We start from the raw sequence: 21,826 nt of genomic DNA, 5'->3' as shown, positions 1-21,826 counted from the left end.
ATTCATTTTAATTAATGTTTGATTAAGATATTCACACAATCTCATAAGACACTTTGTGCCTGCTGCGTTTCAGTATCATTTCCTTAGCTCTCTTGTGATCTAATCACATGATTAATTAACTGAAATTAAAGTTTTCCTGTCTGGGATTCCTACCTAATTACAGTGCATTCGGAAAGTATTCAGACCCTTTGACTTTTCCACATTTTGTTACATTACAGCCTTATTCTAAAATAAGTTTTTTTAAATCCTCATCTACACACAACACACCATAATGACAAAGCAAAAACAGGTTTTTAGACATTTTTGCTCATTTATTCCCCCGCTAAAAACTGAAATATCACATTTCCATAAGTATTCAGATCCTTTACTCAGCACTTTTTTGAGGCAACTTGCAGCGATTACAGCCTCGAGTCGTCTTTGGTATAACGCTACAAATTTGGCACATCTGTATTTGCGGAGTTTATCCCATTCTTCTCTGCAGATCCTCTCAAGCTCTATCAGGTTGGATGGGGAGTGTTTCTGCACAGCTATTTTCAGTTCTCTCCAGAGATGTTCGATCGGGTTTAAGTTAGGGCTCTGGCTGGGCCACTCAAGGACATTCAGAGACTTGTCCTGAAGCCTCTCCTCCGTTGTCTTGGCTGTGTGTTTAAGGTCGTTGTCCTGTTGGAAGGTGAACCTTCGCCGCAGTCTAAGGTCCTGAGTACTCTAGAGCAGGTTTTCATCAAGGATCTCTGTACTTTCCTTCATTCATCTTTGCATCGTTCCTGGCTAGTCTCCCAGTCCCTGCCGCTGAAAAACATCTCCACAGCATGATGCTGCCACCATCTTGCTTCACTGTAGGGATGGTGCCAGGTTTCCTCCAGACGTGACGCTTGGCATTCAGGCCAAAGAGTTCAATCTTGGTTTCATCAGACGAGAGAATCTTGTTTCTCATGGTCCGAGAGTCTTTAGGTGTCTTTTGGCAAACTCCAGCGGGCTGTCATGCGCCTTTTACTGAGGAGTGGCTTCCGTCTGGCCAATCAACCATAAAGGCCTGATTTGGTGGAGTACTGCAGAGATGGTTGTCCTTCTGGAAGGTTCTTCCATCTCCACAGAGGAACTCTAGAGCTGTGTAAGAGTGACCGTTGGGTTCTTGGTCACCTCCCTGATCAAGGCCTTCCTCCCCCGATTGTTCAGTTTGGCCCGGCGGAAAGTTCTAGGAAGAGTCTTGGTGGTTCCAAATTTCTTCCATTTAAGAATGATGGAGGTCACTGTGTTCTTGGGAACCTTCAATGCTGCAGATTTTTTTTGGTACCCTTCCCCAGAACTGTGCCTCTACACAATTCTGTCTTGAAGCTCTACGGACAATTCCCTCGACCTCATGGCTTGGTTTTTGCTCTAAAATGCACTGTCAACTGTGGGACCTTCTATAGACAGGTGTGTGCCTTTACAAATAATTTCCAATCTATTGAATTTACCACAGGTGGACTCCAATTCAGTTGTAGAAACATCTCAAGGATGATCAATGGAAACAGGATACACCTGACCTCAATTTCGAGTCTCATAGCAAAGGATCATAATACTAAATATTTCCTTTTATTTTTTTATACATTTGCAAAAATCTCTAAACCTGTTTTTGTTTTGTCATTGTGTGTAGATTGCTGAGAATTTAAAATGTCAAATTATTTAATCAATTTTAGAATAAGGCTGTAATGTAACTAAGTGTGGAAAAAGTCAAGGATTCTGAATACTTTCCAAAGGCACTGTAATCTTTAATTTTGTTTGACTAATGAAGCATCTTTTTTTGTTTTTGGTCTAGAATTGGTCAATGCCCAGTTATTACTAGGCTGCCATATCACTTACATGTACATTGAGATGGATAGAGGGTGCACTTGCTACAAAGCCTGTTTAGCATGGGCAGCATCATTGAAGGCTTTCATAATTTTAAAGTAGACAACTGGGGGAGACTTCCTATGGGTTCATGGAATTCATTCCTAGTCAGCGGGAGAGATGATCCAATGAATGAGGTGTGCCGTCTTTCCATCTCTATGATCTATAACAAAGCCCTTAGGGGCGGTTTCTTGGACACAGATTAAGCCTAGTCCTTGACTAAAAAACATTTTCAATGCAGATTCCCGATGGAGCTTGTTTTTTAGTGCAGGACTATGCTTAATCCGTGACCAGGAATCTGTCCCTAAGTGCTTCATAGTTACAATATGAACCGTAATCTGGAAGTCTAGTAAAAACAGACTATTGTGTTATACCCATATAACAATAAGAGCATTGGTGATGACCTGTGTTGTTTATTTCTGTACATTCAGGTGTATTTGGGATCATATGGTACATCTTCTGGCTCCTGCTTGCCTATGGGAGCCCAGCCGCCCACCCCACTATAAGCAATGAGGAGAGGATCTACATAGAGACCACCATTGGCGAGGGGGTCAAAATATTGAGCGCCACTGAGGTATGCTGCTACTCACTCTGGCTGCTGTCAGATACATTATCGTAGTATAATAAAGATTTATGTTATTTCAAATATCATGCTCTTGTGAGTACTTATAGAAGTTTTGTGACACATGTGTAAGATATAATCAAGATTGACAAGAGACTTAAGCCAGGTTAACAACAGTAGGCTTCCTATTTGAGTGCTGTTGACCCCTGAAATCGATGGCACGCTTGAAAATGAAAACATAACCCAATACATAACCCAGGTTGACCCCTGAAATTGAGCCCTGAGATTGTCAGTGAGATCAGATCCCCTATTTCCGTCCCACCACAGAAATTCAAGACTCCATGGCTCCGTTTCTTCACCTCCATGCCTGTCTATGCCATCATCGTGGCTAACTTCTGCCGTAGCTGGACCTTCTATCTGCTCCTGATCAGCCAGCCGGCCTATTTCGAGGAGGTGTTCGGCTTCTCTATCGGCAAGGTAGGTCTTCTCTGTGTGGTGTAGATCTAACACATCTCTTTGCAATTTGTTATCCATAGTAAATGGAACAACACTCTTATTATCATAAGACTCAAGTGGATCATCATTTATTTTCAACTTCGAGATTCTTTCATCAGAAAAAGTACAGTATGTTAGAGAAATGTTTGACATAATACTGAAAAGAAAACGTCAAAATGAACTGCATAACACATGTATCTACAGTACAATCTAGAGCACTGTTTCCCAAACCTCTAGCCTGTCCACGCATTTGATGTGTTCCAGAACTAGCACAGCTGATTCAAAAGGTCACCTAATCATCAAGCTCCTCATTAGTTAAATCAGCTGGGCTAGTTCTGGAATACATTAAATAGGAGGGTACTCTGGGGGCTACTCGAGGACAGGTTTGGGAAACACTGGTCTAGAGCAACTTTTCCCAAACTCTGTCCTGTGAACTCCAAGGGGTTCACATTTTGTTTTTTGCCCTAGCAGATTAAAATAATCAACTCATCATCTAGCATCATGCTCTTACCATCATTTCTGGGTGTTGTCTTGTTCTCAAAGGTGGGGCTCCTGTCTGCTGTTCCTCACATGGTGATGACCATCGTAGTGCCAATCGGTGGCCAGCTGGCCGACTTCCTACGCAGTCGTAAAATCATGTCAACTACAAATGTCCGGAAAATCATGAACTGCGGAGGTATAGTACCCAGGACAGAAGGAATTAATTTCCCTTACATTGTACCTACAGTGCCTTCAGAAAGTATTCATTCCCCTTGACTTATTCCACATTTTGTTGTGAATTCAGAATTGATTAAATTACATCTATGCACAATACCCCATAATAACAAAGTAAAAACATGTTTTTAGAAATTGTTTCAAATTTATTGCAGAGGAAATACAGAAATATCTCATTTACATAAGTATTCACACCCCTGAGTCAATACTTTGTAGAAGCACCTTTGGCAGCGATTACAGCTGTGAGTCTTTCTGGATTGGTCTTTTAAGAGCTATACACACCTTGATTGTGCAACATTTGTCCATTATTATTTTCAAAATTCTTCAAGCTCTGTCAAATTGGTCGTCTATCATTGCTAGACAACATTTTCAGGACTTGCCATAGATTTTCAAATAGATTTAAGTCAAAACTGCAACTCGGCCACTCAGGAACATTCACTGTATTCTTGGTAAGCAACTCCAGGGTAGATTTTGGCTTGTGTTTTAGGTTATTGTCCTGCTGAAAGGTACAGTGTCTGGTGGAAAGCTGACTGAACCAGGTTGTCCTCTATGATTTTGCCTGTACTTAACTCCAATTTGTTTTTCAGTATCACTTTAGTGCCTTATTGCAAACAGAATGCATGTTTTTTAATTTTTTAAATTCTGTACAGGTTTCCTTCTTTTCACTCTGTCAATTAGGTTAGTATTGTGGAGTAACTGCAATGTTGTTGATCCCATCCTCAGTTTTCTCCAATCACACCCATTAAACTCTGTAGCTGTTTCAAAGTCACTATTGGCATGGTGAAATCTCTTCCTCTCCGGCAACTGAAAGGACGCACATGTATATTTGTATATTTGACTCTATATATTCTTATAACCATTATGGCATGTCCTTCTACTAATGTTCATGTCCTTCTACTAATATCCAATTCCAGGACATTTTGAAAACATTTGTAGGTTAATTTGTAACGTTAACTGAAAACAAATTGAGACTCCCTTGGAACGTTACCTAATGTTGTAGGAATGTTCACTGTTTCCTGGGTATTATACTGTATCAGGGTTGATGAAGCTAGTAAAGCATTGCATACAAATCAGGATTTGGTACGGTAGCCTTCGATCTTTGTGTGCCCTGTGACCCCTGCAGGTTTTGGAATGGAAGCCACTCTGCTGCTGGTGGTGGGTTTCAGTCACACACGTGGTGTTGCCATCTCCTTCCTGGTGTTGGCTGTGGGCTTCAGTGGCTTTGCCATCTCAGGTATAAAAGCTTCAGTTCAGCATCACTTTAGATGTATTTATAAAGTTTAAAAACCTCATTTAGTCAAGTGAGGTTACAGACATAATTATTTGTGTGCCTCTGTTGTAAAGTTGTGAATCCAAGAATAAATGTTGAGTCTGGAGGTGTATCACTCTCTTACTGCTGCTGAACTATGTTTGATAAGCCTCAGTTCTAGTTTCAAAGTTTACTCCCCACGTGCACAGAATACAACAGGTGTAAAACAGTACAGTGAAATGATTACCTTGAGAGCTCTTTCTGAACAATGCAGGGATAGTAATAATAATATACACTAGCGTTCAAAAGTTTGGGGTCACTTAGAAATGTCCTTGTTTTCCATGAAAACATACATGAAATGAGTTGGAAAATAAATAGGAAATATAGTCAAGACATTGACAATGTTACAAATAATGATTTTCAACTGAAATAATAATTGTGTCCTTCAAACTTTGCTTTCGTCAAAGAATCCTCCATTTGCAGCAATTACAGCCTTGCAGACCTTTGGCATTCTAGTTGTCAATTTGTTGAGGTATTCTGAAAATATTTCACCCCATGCTTCCTGAAGCACCTCCTCCAAGTTGGATTGGCTTGAAATTCAATCAAATCAAATCAAACCAAATCAAATTTTATTTGTCACATACACATGGTTAGCAGATGTTAATGCGAGTGTAGCGAAATGCTTGTGCTTCTAGTTCCGACAATGCAGTAATAACCAACAAGTAATCTAACGAACAATTCCAAAACTACTGTCTTATACACACAAGTGTAAGGGGGAAAAGAATATGTACATAAAGATTTATGAATGAGTGATGGTACAGAGCGGCATAGGCAAGATACAGTAGATGGCATCGAGTACAGTATATACATATGAGATGAGTATGTAAACAAAGTGGCATAGTTAAAGTGGCTAGTGATACATGTATTACATAAAGATGCAGTAGATGATATAGAGTACAGTATATACGTATACATATGAGATGAATAATGTAGGGTATGTAAACATTATATTAGGTAGCATTGTTTAAAGTGGCCAGTGATATATTTTACATCATTTCCCATCAATTCCCATTATTAGAGTGGCTGGAGTTGAGTCAGTGTGTTGGCAGCAGCCACTCAATGTTAGTGGTGGCTGTTTAACAGTCTGATGGCCTTGAGATAGAAGCTGTTTTTCAGTCTCTCGGTCCCAGCTTTGATGCACCTGTACTGACCTCACCTTCTGGATGATAGCGGAGTGAACAGGCAGTGGCTCGGGTGGTTGTTGTCCTTGATGATCTTTATGGCCTTCCTGTAACATCGGATGGTGTAGGTGTCCTGGAGGGCAGGTAGTTTGCCCTGCTCTCGATTGTGCATCTGTAGAAGTTTGTGAGTGCTTTTGGTGACAAGCCGAATTTCTTCAGCCTCCTGACGTTGAAGAGGCGCTGCTGCGCCTTCTTCACGATGCTGTCTGTGTGGGTGGACCAATTCAGTTTGTCTGTGATGTGTATGCCGAGGAACTTAAAACTTACCCTCTCCACTACTGTTCCATCGATGTGGATAGGGGGGTGTTCCCTCTGCTGTTTCCTGAAGTCCACAATCATCTCCTTAGTTTTGTTGACATTGAGTGTGAGGTTATTTTCCTGACACCACACTCCGAGGGCCCTCACCTCCTCCCTGTAGGCCGTCTCGTCGTTGTTGGTAATCAAGCCTACCACTGTTGTGTCGTCCGCAAACTTGATGATTGAGTTGGAGCGTGCGTGGCCACGCAGTCGTGGGTGAACAGGGAGTAGAGGAGAGGGCTCAGAACGCACCCTTGTGGGGCCCCAGTGTTGAGGATCAGCGGGGTGGAGATGTTGTTGCCTACCCTCACCACCTGGGGGCGGCCCGTCAGGAAGTCCAGTACCCAGTTGTACAGGGCGGGGTCGAGACCCAGGGTCTCGAGCTTGATGACGAGCTTGGAGGGTACTATGGTGTTAAATGCCGAGCTGTAGTCGATGAACAGCATTCTCACATAGGTATTCCTCTTGTCCAGATGGGTTAGGGCAGTGTGCAGTGTGGTTGAGATTGCATCATCTGTGGACCTATTTGGGCGGTAAGCAAATTGGAGTGGGTCTAGGGTGTCAGGTAGGGTGGAGGTGATATGGTCCTTGACTAGTCTCTCAAAGCACTTCATGATGACGGAAGTGAGTGCTACGGGGCGGTAGTCGTTTAGCTGTTACCTTAGCTTTCTTGGGAACAGGAACAATGGTGGCCCTCTTGAAGCATGTGGGAACAGCAGACTGGTATAGGGATTAATTGAATATGTCCGTAAACACACCAGCCAGCTGGTCTGCGCATGCTCTGAGGGCGCGGCTGGGGATGCCATCTGGGCCTGCAGCCTTGCGAGGGTTAACACGTTTAAATGTTTTACTCACCTCGGCTGCAGTGAAGGAGAGGCCGCATGTTTTGGTTGCAGGCCGTGTCAGTGGCACTGTATTGTCCTCAAAGCGGGCAAAAAAGTTATTTAGTCTGCCTGGGAGCAAGACATCCTGGTCCGTGACGGGGCTGGTTTTCATTTTGTAATCCATGATTGACTGTAGACCCTGCCACATACCTCTTGTGTCTGAGCCGTTGAATTGAGATTCTACTTTGTCTCTATACTGACGCTTAGCTTGTTTGATTGCCTTGCGGAGGGAATAGCTACACTGTTTGTATTCGGTCATATTTCCGGTCGCCTTGCCCTGATTAAAAGCAGTGGTTCGCACTTTCAGTTTCACGCGAATGCTGCCATCAATCCACGGTTTCTGGTTTGGGAATGTTTTAATCGTTGCTATGGGAACGACATCTTCAACGCACGTTCTAATGAACTCGCACACCGAATCAGCGTATTCGTCAATGTTGTTGTCTGACGCAATACGAAACATATCCCAGTCCACGTGATGGAAACAGTCTTGGAGTGTGGAATCAGATTCGTCGGACCAGCGTTGGACAGACCTCAGCGTGGGAGCTTCTTGTTTTAGTTTCTGTCTGTAGGCAGGGATCAACAAAATGGAGTCGTGGTCAGCTTTTCCGAAAGGAGGGTGGGGCAGGGCCTTATATGGTAGATAATGCGGTCAACATTTGATTGTGAGGAATTCTAAATCAGGTGAACAGAAGGACTTGAGTTCCTGTATGCTTTTGTGACCACACCACGTCTCGTTATCCATAAGGCATACACCCACCCCCGCCCCTCTTCTTACCAGAAAGATGTTTGTTTCTGTCGGCGCGATGCATGGAGAAACCAGCTGGCTGCACCGACTCCGATAGCGTCTCTCCAGTGAGCCATGTTTCCGTGAAGCAAAGAACGTTACAGTCTCTGATGTCCCTCTGGAATGCTACCCTTGCTCGGATTTCATCAACCTTGTTGTCAAGAGACTGGACATTGGCGAGAAGTATACTGCGGAGTGGTGCATGATGAGCCCGTCTCCGGAGTCTGACCAGAAGACCGCTACGTTTCCCTCTTTTACGAAGTCGTTTTTTTGGGTCGCCGGCTGGGATCCATTCCGTTGTCCTGGGTGAAAGGCAGAACACAGGATCCACTTCGCGAAAGTCATATTCTTGGTCGTACTGATGGTGAGTTGACGCTGCTCTTATATTCAGTAGTTCTTCTCGACTGTATGTAATGAAGCCTAAGATGACCTGGGGTACTAATGTAAGAAATAACACGTAAAAAAAAAAACTGCATAGTTTCCTAGGAACGCGAAGCGAGGCGGCCATCTCTGTCGGCGCCGGTATGTTGATGGGCACTTCTTACGTACCATACGGTCAAGCTGCTCCCACAACAGCTCAATAGGGTTGAGATCAGGTGACTGTGCTGGCCACTCCATTATAGAGAGAATACCAGCTGACTGCTTCTTCCCGAAGTAGTTCTTGCATAATTTGGAGCTGTGCTTTGGGTCATTGTCCTGTTGTAGGAGGAAATTGGCTCCAATTAAGCAGAGTCCACAGGGTATGGCATGGCGTTGCAAAATGGAGTGAAAGCCTTCCTTCTTCAAGATCCCTTTTACCCTGTACAAATCTCCCACTTTACCAACCCAAAGCACCCCCAGACCTTCACATTGCCTCCCCCATGCTTGACAGATGGTGTCAAGTACTCTTCCAGCATCTTTTCATTCTTTCTCCATCTCACAAATGTTCTTCCTTGTGATCTGAACACCTCAAACTTAGATGTGTCTGTCCATTACACTTTTCCCAATCTTCCTCTTTCCATTGTCTGTGTTCTTTTGACCATCTTAATCTTTTATTTTTATTGTCCAATCTGAGAAATGGCTTTTTCTTTGCAACGCGGCTTAGAAGGCCAGCATCACAGAGTCGCCTCTTCCTGTTGACGTTGAGACTGGTGTTTTGAGGGTACTATTTAATGAAGCTGCCAGTTGAGGACTTGTGAGGCGTCTGTTTCTCAAACTAGACACTCTAATGTACTTGTCCTCTTGCACAGTGGTGCTCCGGGGCCTCCCACTCCTCTTTCTATTCTGGTTAGAGACAGTTTGTGCTGTTATGTGAAGGGAGTAATACACAGCATTGTACGAGATCTTCAGTTTCTTGGCAATTTCTCCCATGGAATAGCCTTCTTTGTTTCTGGCCATTTTGATCATATAATCGAACACACAAATGCTGAATTTAAAATTTTTTTTTATTTCGCCTTTATTTAACCAGGTAGGCTAATTGAGAACAAGTTCTCATTTGCAACTGCGACCTGGCCAAGATTAAGCAAAGCAGTGTGACACAGACAACAACACAGAGTTACACATGGAGTAAACAATAAACAAGCCAATAACACAAACAAGTCAATGACACAGTAGAAAAAGGAAAGTCTATATACAGTGTGTGCAAAAGGCATGAGGAGGTAGGCAATAAATAGGCCATAGGAGCGAATAAATACAATTTAGCAGATTAACACTGGACTGATAAATTAGCAGATGATGATGTGCAAGTAGAGATACTGGTGTGCAAAAGAGCAGAAAAGTAAATGAAATAAAAACAGTATGGGATGAGGTAGGTAGATTGGGTGGACTATTTACAGATGGACTATGTACAGCTGCAGTGATTGGTTAGCTGCTCAGATAGTTGATGTTTAAAGTTGGTGAAGGAAATAAAAGTCTCCAACTTCAGCAATTTTTGCAATTCGTTCCAGTCACTGGCAGCAGAGAACTGGAAGGAAAGGCGGCCAAATTAGGTGTTGGCTTTGGGGATGATCCGTGAGATATACCTGCTGGAACGTGTGCTACGGGTGGGTGTTGTTATCGTGACCAGTGAACTGAGATAAGGCGGCACTTTACATAGACTTTACATAGACTTATAGATGACCTGGAGCCAGTGGGTCTGGCGACGAATATGTAGCGAGGGCCAGCCAACTAGAGAATACAGGTCGCAGTGGTGAGTGGTATAATGTGATTTGGTAACAAAACGGATGGCACTGTGATAGACTGCATCCAGTTTGCTGAGTAGAGTGTTGGAAGCTATCTGATGCTCCAGACACTCAACTAGTCTAAAGAAGGCCAGTTATATTGCTTATTTAACCAGGACAACAGTTTTCAGCTGTGCTAAAATAATTGCAAAATGGTTTTCTAATGATCAATTAGCCTTTTAAAATTATAAACTTGGATTAGCTAACACAACGTGCCATTGGAAAACAGGAGTGATAGTTGCTGATGATGGGCCTCTGTAGATATTCCATAAAAAGTCAGTTTTTTCCAGCTACAATAGTCATTTACAACATTAACAATGTCTACACTGTATTTCTGATCAATTTGATGTTATTTTAATGGACAAAATGTTTTGCTTTTCTTTCAAAAACAAGGACATTTATAAGTGACCCCAAACTTTTGAATGGTAGTGTATATAATAATACATTAATAAAATGTATTCATATACATTACTGTTTGGCTAAATGGTTATTTATTCATCCAAATGGATGATCCCAAAAACATTTCTAAGAGACATCATGAGTAGTGTATGGTATTCAATATCTAATAATAAATAATACATTATGGGATTTCATGTAGTGCTTTTTAATTACCCAAAGATAATTTGATAGTGGCATAAACAATTTACTCTGATGGACTGTACTTGTTACTGTATCCCCAGGGTTCAACGTAAACCACTTGGACATTGCCCCTCGCTATGCCAGTATCCTAATGGGCATCTCCAATGGCGTTGGTACACTGTCTGGAATGGTGTGCCCCCTTATCGTTGGAGCACTGACTAAACACAAGGTATTGTAGCATTCAACATTACAGACAAATTCTAACAGCTGTCAATGAGATTAGCAAAATGAGCCAGGATAAGACTATGGCATCAATATTAGGAAGTCCCTTAGATGTCAGACAAAACTCCCCCCGAGGGACTTCCTAATATGAATACCGTATAGGACACGACTAACACGACTGGTGAATGACACAATGAGATACTGGTTTTATAACATTGTCAATGAAATCAAACGTTATATCAGACAAGTGTGACAGTTTGGTCACTGACTCAAGTCTTTCTCCCTCTGTAGACCCGTCTGGAGTGGCAACACGTGTTTGTGATTGCCGCCATGGTGCACTACACGGGGGTCATCTTCTATGCTGTCTTTGCCTCGGGCGACAAGCAGGACTGGGCCGACCCAGAGAGCACCAGCGACGATAAGATTGGCATCATCGACGAAGATGAGCTGGCCGAAGAGACGGAGCTCAACAGCGAGATTGCCATGGCACCCAAGAAGAGCTATGGAACCGCAGAGAACCCATCGAGCTGGAAGAAGAAGAGTGGAGTCACCATGCAGCAGGATGAGGATGATGGGAACTCCCAGGAGCAGTATCAGTGATGTGCCCTAAGTATCAGGGGCATTGGCTGTCCTTGTTCTTCACCTTTATCCTGAAGCGTGCACTTGCACACTTTCTCACATGGCTTCAACAATGGTGGAAACTCCCTCCAGCCAAGCCTTTCACCAATCCTATGCTTTAATATCCATGTGGCGTGTGCAAATACCCACTTCTGGAAAAGGGTAGAAAACCGAGACACAAAATTATCTCTAATGACCCCCTCCCTTTTCGATATATAGTGCACTACTACTACAGGGAATAGGGTGTCACTTGAGAAGCACTGCAGGACTTCCCCTTCTCGTCGACATCAAGTGAATGAAGGGTATAGTGACATACTTAGGGCGCTGTTCAAAAATAATTGACTCTTGGAAAGGGGGTCATTTGAGAGGACTTTGCCTTCACGTCAACATCCAGTAAAGGAAGAAGGGTCAAATTCACACAGAGCGGCAGAACTATCAGTGGTCATTCTTCTGAGAAGTTACTAAATACGTTTCAGCAGCAATTGGTCAATTACCACAAACTTGCTTTTTGTTGTTGTTTGGTCATTTTGTCCATTTGACGGTTTTACCTCGTACTGAGACATCTTTACGTTATCGTGTGGTCCCTGATGATGTCACATTTCACTAACCAGGTGTTGCGTCTGAGGCTGAGTAAGTGGTGTCAATTGAGAAAGAAATTAGACACATTTTTCTGGTAGGAACTCACAGATGAAGGTACATTACAATTTGTATAATATAAAAATAAATATATATATACTGTACAGTACCAGTCAAGTTTGGACACACCTACTCATTCAAGGGATTTTCTTTATTGCTACCATTTTCTACTTTGTAGAATAATAGTGAAGACATCAAAATTATGAAATAACACATATTGAATCATGTAGTAACCAAAAAATGTAGATTCTTTATTTGAGATTCTTCAAACTAGTCACCCTTTGCCTTGATGACAGCTTTCCACAATCTTGGTATTCTATCAGCCAGCTTCATGAGGTAGTCACCTGGAATGCATTTAAATTACCAGGTGTGCCTTGTTAAAAGTACATTTCTTATCTTCTTCATGCTTTTGAGCCAATCAGTTGTGTTGTGACAAGGTAGAGGTGGTATACAGAAGATAGCCCTATTTAGTAAAAGACCAAGTCCATATTATGGTAAGAACAGCTCAAATAAGCAAAGAAAACGACAGTCCATCACTATTTTAAGAAATGATGGTCAGTCAATCTGGAATTTTCGATAACTTTGAAAGTTTCTTTATCTGCAATCGCAAAAACCATCAAGCGTTATGATGAAACTGGCTCTTATGAGGATCGCCACAGGAAAGGAAGACCCAGAGTTACCTCTGCTGCAGAGGATAAGTTCATTAGAGTTAACTGCACCTCAGATTGCAGCCCAAATAAATGCTTTGTGAGAGTAGGAGTAGGTGAACGGATGATCTCCTCATGTGTGGTTCCCACCATGAAGCATGGAGGAGGCGTGGTGGTGTGGGGGTGCCTTGCTGGTGACACTGTTAGGGATTTATTTATAATGTAGAAAATAATACAAATAAAGAAAAACCCTTGAAGGTGTGTCCTAACTTTGACTGGTACTGTATATTTATTCAGCAATGTAAATGTATGCAACGTTGGTATAATGCTGCCTTCAAATGCTCCTTGGAGTCTCATTTTCCATTTGTGAAGTTGTAAATACAACACGATTGTGTTCAAGTTCTGAAGTCGGAAACAATTATCCAACCAATGAGATTTTAGCTAGCTAGATGAGCTAGCTAACGTTGCTAATAATAAAGTAAGCTAGCGTGATGACGTAGCCGACAATAACGTCAAACTAGCTATTATCCACAACTGCTGACCAATGTTCTTTGCACAGTATGGGCAGATGAAACATACTGGAGTATGGCTTACCTTTAATTGAATGTGAATAGTTTTGTTTTGTGTCAGTTATGCAACTAAGGGGACGTGCATATCATGAATGTGACTGGTTTGCTTTCAGCATTATTGAAGTAGACCACCGTGTTAAAAGTATAGGCCTTTTTTGTTGTTGCTTGTAACAATTTGCTACTGTTTAGTGACAATACTCTACCACAGCTCTCAGCCTGCTGTCCATGCCTTACCAGGCCCTGGTCCCACTGTTTCCCTTTAATACACTAGTTTCAGCATTGCTATGTGTATTTATGGAGCTGTAAGCTCTCAGTAGGACAAATATACTGTGGAATGTAAAACTGTGCACATATTCTCCAAGTGGGTTGAAGTCACATATCATCATGTAATCATCTACTATTGATCTATTTGATATTCATGTTCATTTACTCATTTTTTTATTGTCTGAATAAGGGGTTGATTGACTACTTCTCAAACATATATAGTGCCTTGCGAAAGTATTCGGCCCCCTTGAACTTTGCGACCTTTTGCCACATTTCAGGCTTCAAACATAAAGATATAAAACTGTATTTTTTTGTGAAGAATCAACAACAAGTGGGACACAATCATGAAGTGGAATGACATTTATTGGATATTTCAAAAAATTTGAACAAATCAAAAACTGAAAAATTGGGCGTGCAAAATTATTCAGCCCCTTTACTTTCAGTGCAGCAAACTCTCTCCAGAAGTTCAGTGAGGATCTCTGAATGATCCAATGTTGACCTAAATGACTAATGATGATAAATACAATCCACCTGTGTGTAATCAAGTCTCCGTATAAATGCACCTGCACTGTGATAGTCTCAGAGGTCCGTTAAAAGCGCAGAGAGCATCATGAAGAACAAGGAACACACCAGGCAGGTCCGAGATACTGTTGTGAAGAAGTTTAATGCCGGATTTGGATACAAAAAGATTTCCCAAGCTTTAAACATCCCAAGGAGCACTGTGCAAGCGATAATATTGAAATGGAAGGAGTATCAGACCACTGCAAATCTACCAAGACCTGGCCGTCCCTCTAAACTTTCAGCTCATACAAGGAGAAGACTGATCAGAGATGCAGCCACGAGGCCCATGATCACTCTGGATGAACTGCAGAGATCTAGAGCTGAGGTGGGAGACTCTGTCCATAGGACAACAATCAGTCGTATATTGCACAAATCTGGCCTTTATGGAAGAGTGGCAAGAAGAAAGCCATTTCTTAAAGATATCCATTAAAAGTGTCGTTTAAAGTTTGCCACAAGCCACCTGGGAGACACACCAAACATGTGGAAGAAGGTGCTCTGGTCAGATGAATCCAAAATTGAACTTTTTGGCAACAATGCAAAACGTTATGTTTGGCGTAAAAGCAACACAGCTCATCACCCTGAACACACTATCCCCACTGTCAAACATGGTGGTGGCAGCATCATGGTTTGGGCCTGCTTTTCTTCAGCAGGGACAGGGAAGGTTAAAATTGATGGGAAGATGGATGGAGCCAAATACAGGACCATTCTGGAAGAAAACCTGATGGAGTCTGCAAAAGACCTGAGACTGGGACGGAGATTTGTCTTCCAACAAGACAATGATCCAAAACATAAAGCAAAATCTACAATGGAATGGTTCAAAAATAAACATATCCAGGTGTTAGAATGGCCAAGTCAAAGTCCAGACCTGAATCCAATCGAGAATCTGTGGAAAGAACTGAAAACTGCTGTTCACAAATGCTCTCCATCCACCCTCACTGAGCTCGAGCTGTTTTGCAAGGAGGAATGGGAAAAAATTCAGTCTCTCGATGTGCAAAACTGATAGAGACATACCCCAAGCGACTTACAGCTGTAATCGCAGCAAAAGGTGGCGCTACAAAGTATTAACTTAAGGGGGCTGAATAATTTTGCACGCCCAATTTTTCAGTTTTTGATTTGTTAAAAAAGTTTGAAATATCCAATAAATGTCGTTCCACTTCATGATTGTGTCCCACTTGTTGTTGATTCTTCACAAAAAAATACAGTTTTATATCTTTATGATTGAAGCCTGAAATGTGGCAAAAGGTCGCAAAGTTCAAGGGGGCCGAATACTTTCGCAAGGCACTGTATATATAAAAAAAGATGTATATAGTGTCAAATTATTACTGCTATTTATAGGACTTATGGGACAGTGATTTTTCTGTTTTTTTGTATAGTATATAATTATTTGTCATTCCATTGTTTGATAAATGCACTTTACTATTTTCAGATTGTCCAGCGTTTAACTTGAATATTGTCTATTCTGTATTGAGAACTTTGTTTAAAAAAATAAACACCCTGAACAAGTCTTAACTATGGATCACTGAGTAATGTGAACTGAGTTGTTCTTTATTCCACCATTGATTGTTCATTTCAAAGTTCTTTGAGGCAAATCCACCATCAAGTGCAATATGTCAATTGCTCTAACTCAAAATAAATCTTACAGTTTGAAACCCCCAATTTGTCCTCTTGTAAACGGGGGGCTGCAGTCAGGCTTGTGTGAACTGATTATATACACTCAAACTTTTTATAGACCTCAAACTGTCCACAAAAACACATGGCCTTACAGTAAATTCCATGTATGGATGGAAGGTAAACATCATTAGCCATGAGTTTTTGAACACGTGGATAAAAACAATATTCATACCGTTTGACTGTCTTTATCTGCCACTACTTTGAGACAAAATGGCTGTTCTACAATCAACACTAAGCTGTGTGTTTACTCCAATTAGCTTTCCGAATCATTGTAACAACTACACAGACCGCTCTGCTTCCCATCATCTCTCAGTAAACATCCTTCACCTTATCTGTTCTGTTCCTAAACACTTAGATCCACCAGTAAGCTAGCAAATTCATGGGACACTAATTTACAGTCATTTGTGCAGGCAAATACTATGTTTATCGTAATTCCTGATTTAAACTTGGTTACCATAAGTGGAACCATCATGCTCAAGAGGTAACTCAGGGTGAATATAATCCATTGAAAATAATGAATGAAACCATGTACTTTTTAAGATGGCCGCCTATTACCTTTATATGTTTACTGTAAGGCCAGTTGTAGTGATTTCCAGAGGAGGTAAATTATTGTGTAATTACAATTTGGTCCTTAAAGACCAGCTTGCTACTGTATATTCTTCGTATCTGCCATTGTATGTTAATGAGTTGTTCTCACAGACAGGCCTGGGAAGGGTTCAAGGTTATGGACCTTGCTATTGGTTTATATAATTTTTGTGACAGTCTTTGAGAGCTTGTTAGAGAAGACGAGCAGCTCTTTGCTGCCCGGTTGCAGCCCAGTGTTTGATCAACTTATCTCCTCCTCTCCCTTTACAAGTTGGAGGTGGTTCAAAACTGTAAACAGTCAGCTTTTCTATTCACAATCAATAACCAAATGTGAGCTAAAAAGGTGAAAAGACAATAGTGATCACTGAGTAAGAGGGGAAAGGCTATCGTACACGGCTAAAAAGTAAATGTCATTTGCGTTTTTTGAGGGCCATATATGAAGCGAGCCGCTGAACCCTTGTCTGTGCTGTGCTGTGACACACGTAAGAAAATGTAGCACCATTTATTCTGTTAGTGTTTATTGATTGTGACCACACTACAACATGTCCACCACAATAAATCAACTGAAATTGTACCCTTACCGATAAGTGGTAACCATACCAAAAATACCACTAGAAAGCAATACAATTTGTTTGATAGTGAAGAAAATACAGTCGCCTACTGTACATGTTACAAGGTTCTCAGTCCTACTACGTGTCCTTCTCATGAGGCCACCACAACCCAGTCCACCCCAAAGCCCTCGGACACACAGCAGCTACTTAGTCCACAAGCAGACAGCAGCCAATGGCAAAGGTCCTGTTTATTTCAGATTGACTGTCTGTTCTGTTGACTCAGAAGGGCCTCTTTGGATGGAGCAACAGACCCATCAATGATTAAACACTTGTTTTTGGATATATAGAAGCTTATAGAAACACTGGGGCCTATTCCCAGCTTTATTCTCATCAAAGCTTTCCTCCTACTACATCCAGTTGTGAATGGTCAAGCAATGAGGTGAATGGCTTCTTACTGTAACACATTGGCTAAACAAATTAAAACCAGACCACAAAGCAAGATACCCTTCTAAGAACAATGTCTTATGAAGAGGATCCCTTATCAGAATAGAGACTGCTAACCTGTCTACCTGCAAAATAAATCTTAGTTTTCTTCAGTACTACAATAGCTATTTCCCGATACTGTTATATTTTCCTACTTTAGCTGTTCTCTTTGCAATCCATCAAAATTTAGAGTGCTCTTGCTGCCATACTACATGTACACCTGACAATTAGGTGGCCTAGCCAGGAGAGCAATTCCATTATGGCTACCTATAGACATTGTACTGAGGTGTAGATTAAACTTTCACTTGTAAACACAGCATCATATAATATTTGTGTTAGTTATGATTTATGAAAAACATGATCCATCTAATGAATGCCTTCCCGACTGGGCACAGACTTCAGTTCAACATCTAGTTTTGTGTCACGCCCTGGTCTAAGTATTTTGTGTTTTTCTTCATGTATTGGGTCAGGCCAGGGTGTGGCATGGGGTTTTTGTATTGTGGTGTGTTTTGTCTTGGGGTTTTGGTGTGTATGCATTGGGATTGTAGCTAGTGGGGTTATCTAGCAAAGTCTATGGCTGTCTGGAGTGGTTCTCAATCAGAGGCAGGTGTTTATCGTTGTCTCTGATTGGGAACCATATTTAGGCAGCCATATTCTTTGAGTTTGTCGTGGGTGATTGTCCTTAGTGTCGTTGTTCCTATCGTGTTATTTATTTACACAAGTACAGGCTATTTTGGTTTTTGTTACGTTCTTTGTTTTGTAGTGTTTGTGTTTATTTGTGTTTTACGTTGTTCATTAAACATGGATTGCAATCTACACGCTGCATTTTGGTCCGACTATCCTTCACACCTAGAAAACTGTAACATTTTGTTTCATATTTGGTTAAGTTTTCGACTAATGTGAATTTAACATGAAATCAACAAAAAATATCACCATGTCATTGGATTTAGGTTAAAAGTTGGGTGAAAAAAATACAAATTGCCATTAAGTTGATTCATTTTTGCAAATCCAATCAGTTATCCACGTTGATTCAAGGTCATCTCATAGATTTCTTTGGTTGAAATGATTTGACTAGTTTTTGCCCAATGGGTTGGCTCTCTGCTTGATCACTTGTGCCTTATCCAAGACCAAGTTGCCTGTGACTAATGTGTGTTAGTGTGTGTGTGTGTGTGCTTTTGGTGGGGGGGGTTCTGGTCTGGTTTTCTCAGTGTTAGGGAGTACACATGGCTGCCAGATTGCTTTGCTGAATGAGGAGGATTTTGGGGGATGGGAGGAGGTGGGAGGAGGGGGAAGAGGGGTAGTGCGTTCATGGAGAGGAATGGACAGTTTAATTAATAACCACTGTCCCCTTTCTCCATGACCCCAGCCAGTCACACATACTCTCCCTGCAACCCCAGACAGCCAGGAGCAGCTAGATGCTCATGAGCAAATATTGATGGTGCTGTACTTTACAATGTGGAGATCAGAGAGAGAGGGTGAAGGCTGGGACTAGACTGGACTTACACTGGGGAAATCAACAGGAAAGAATACGGTAAGAGCGAATGATAGAGAGGGACAGGTTAATTCTTTGTGTGGGCTGACAAACTGGCCTGGAGGCCCTTGTTGGGGTCTTCATGTGGGCTGTTGTTTAATCTCTGGGGAAATTAGCCCTGGCTAATTAATTAAAGCTATGTCAGGTGTGATTTATAAAAGCAGTGGTTCACATGGTGATTTACCTCCTCTCTGCTCACTGCATGATGGTGTCAGTTAACGTCACCATGGGTGCTGTTAGTCAGTAACATATTCAGGGAGACCATAGAAAAGTTTGGGGAAATCACTGTGTTCATTTTACTGTGATAACAGAGGAATAGACTAGCAACTCAAGGATCTCTTTAATTATGAATGTACAGCACAGGAACAGACCTCATTTAATACAGAATATAACCTAAAGGGTATACTTGTCAAAATAATTGTTTTGGAATTGTTGTGTTGGGTACATTGTGGTTATGGTTACAGCAATAAGGGAAACATCACATAACACAAGACAAGAAGTCTGAGTCCATGTCAATACTTAAATCACATCTGAGTATTTATTGTTAGGTCTGGAAGATAAACATCAATATTAGGAGTTTTTTGTGTAATTCCCCTTTAATTGTGAATTTAGCAGGTGAGGAATGTGTTGTCTAATGTGTCAGTCTAGTGATGGTTCTGTAATGCTGTTGCTCATTTCATGGCAAAGTTAGCAAATACCAAGTAATAGATCAAAATGATATACTTCCTGATGATATACTTCTGCCAGGTATTCCAACTTTACAGTAAACATTAAACTGAGAAGGTTTTGGGGAAATTACTGTCTGTCAATCCACAAGATGGTTATCACAATCAGCTGGCTACACACAGAAATAAGTGAAAGAAATACATGCGCACCACACAGACATACAGGGGAAATATTGCAGGAAATGAATTGGCAGCTATTGTGTTAGGTTTGGCATTTTAAGCCAATAGCGGGGGTGGGATAATGTCAGTGTTGCATTGATTAGATAGTAGCTGGGAGCTTGCAGTGTCTAATACTTGTGAGATTTGTTAATGACAATTTGCAGTGGAACATGTGAAAATTGCATGTACTTTCAGAATTGTTTGGGGAGCTAATCATAGGTGGGCTACTGGTAGCTTGTGATCAATCTGTTGGAGACCCTGGTTTAACATGATTTTGCACTCCACACACAATTATATGTAAGGTCCCTCAGTCGAGCAGTGAATTTCGAACACAGATTCAACCACAAAGACTAGGGAGGTTTTCAAATGCCTTGCAAAGAATGTTACCTATTGGTAGATGGTTAATAATAAAAAAGGCAGACATTGAATATCCCTTTGAGTATGGTGAGGTTATTAATTACACTTTGGATGGTGCATCAATACACTCAGTCACTACAAAGATACAGGCGTCCTTCCTAACTCAGTTGCCGGAGTAGAAGGAAAACGCTCAGGGATTTCACCAAAGGCCAAAGGTGGCTTTAAAACAGTTACAGAGCTTAATAGCTGTAATAGGAGAAAACTGAGGCTGGATCAACAACATTGTAGTTACTCCACAATACTAACCTAAATGACAACGTGAAAAGAAGGACTGTACAAAATAAAAATATTCCAAAACAAAAGAATCCTGTTCGCAATAAGTCAATAAAGTAAAACAGTAGAAATGTGGCAAAGAGATTAACTTTATGTCTTGAATATAATTTTTATTTTATTAATTATTTAACCAGGCAAGTCAGTTCAGAACAAATTCTTATTTACAATGACGGACGATGCTGGGCAGAATCCAGACGATGCTGGGCGCCGCCCTATGGGACTCCCAATCATGACCGGTTGTGATACAGCCTGGATTCGAATCAGGGTGTCTGTAGTGACGCCTCAAGCACTGAGAGGCAGTGCCTTAGACCTCTGCGCCACTCTGGAGCCAAAAAATGATATGTTTCGGGAAAATCCACTCTTCATATTTTCAAGCATGGTGGTGGCTGTGTCATACGGGTATGCTTGTCATAGGCAAGGACTAGGGAGTTTTTTTAGGATAAAAATAAATGGAATAGAGCTAAGCACAGGCAAAATCCTAAAGGAAAACCTGGTTCAGTCTGCTTTCCAACAGACACTGGGAGACTAATTCACCTTTCAGCAGGACAATAACCTAAAACACAAGGGAATATATACACTGGAGTTGCTTACCAAGACGATAGTTGAATGTTCCTGAGTGGCCTACAGTAGTTGCAGCTTAAAAATATATGACAAGACTTGAAAATGGCTGGGTGAGGAAAACATTTTTGTAATAAATTTTGAATTCAGGCTGTAACACAACAAATTGTTGAATTAGTCAAGGGGTATAAATACTGTAGCAGGTTGAAATTCGCTGCTCAACTGAGGGACCTTTGAGATAATTGTATGTGTGGGGTACATAGATGAGGTAGTCATTAAAAATCAGGTTAAACACTATTATTGCACATAGAGTGAGTCAATTCAAGTCACTATGTGACTTGTTAAGCAAATGTTTACTCTTTAACTTAACAAAGGGGTTTGAATACTTACATTATTTATTAATTTGTAAAAATGTTCTAAAAACATCATTCCTGTCTGATATTATGGGGTATTTTGTGTAGGCGAGTGACATAAAATCTCAATT

General features: G+C 41.3%; 2 protein-coding genes and 1 long non-coding RNA gene across 5 annotated transcripts in view; 2 read left to right on the top strand and 1 right to left on the bottom strand.

Moving 5' to 3' along the window:
• Positions 1 to 12,442, top strand: part of LOC112232091 (vesicular glutamate transporter 3-like) — a 35,359-nt gene extending 22,917 nt beyond the window's left edge. The window contains exons 7-12 of one of the 2 annotated variants that reach the window (XM_024398887.2): positions 2,301 to 2,443; positions 2,759 to 2,908; positions 3,470 to 3,602; positions 4,764 to 4,874; positions 10,974 to 11,101; positions 11,386 to 12,442. In XM_024398887.2, coding sequence (XP_024254655.1) covers positions 2,301 to 2,443; positions 2,759 to 2,908; positions 3,470 to 3,602; positions 4,764 to 4,874; positions 10,974 to 11,101; positions 11,386 to 11,694 — 974 coding nt within the window. In that variant the 3' untranslated portion in view covers positions 11,695 to 12,442. The remainder of the gene's footprint in view (positions 1 to 2,300; positions 2,444 to 2,758; positions 2,909 to 3,469; positions 3,603 to 4,763; positions 4,875 to 10,973; positions 11,102 to 11,385) is intronic. The other variant, XM_042323251.1, reaches the window with a different exon arrangement.
• LOC112232093 overlaps positions 11,543 to 21,826 on the bottom strand; it is a 16,726-nt gene continuing 6,442 nt past the window's right edge. Inside the window, exon 3 of the long non-coding RNA XR_002950603.2 lies at positions 11,543 to 11,621. This is a non-coding gene — a long non-coding RNA (uncharacterized LOC112232093). The remainder of the gene's footprint in view (positions 11,622 to 21,826) is intronic.
• The window catches only part of LOC112232092 (bile acid receptor), a 25,163-nt gene continuing 22,395 nt past the window's right edge, over positions 19,059 to 21,826 (top strand). For both annotated transcript variants that reach the window (XM_024398889.1, XM_024398888.1), the window contains exon 1: positions 19,059 to 19,210. The gene's annotated coding sequence lies outside the window, so the exon portion shown is untranslated. The remainder of the gene's footprint in view (positions 19,211 to 21,826) is intronic.

The sequence above is a fragment of the Oncorhynchus tshawytscha genome, linkage group LG06 (assembly GCF_018296145.1).
Source record: "Oncorhynchus tshawytscha isolate Ot180627B linkage group LG06, Otsh_v2.0, whole genome shotgun sequence".
NCBI lineage: Eukaryota > Metazoa > Chordata > Actinopteri > Salmoniformes > Salmonidae > Oncorhynchus > Oncorhynchus tshawytscha.
The sequence above is the reverse complement of the archived record's forward strand: the minus strand, read 5'-3'. Positions and strand labels throughout refer to the sequence as shown.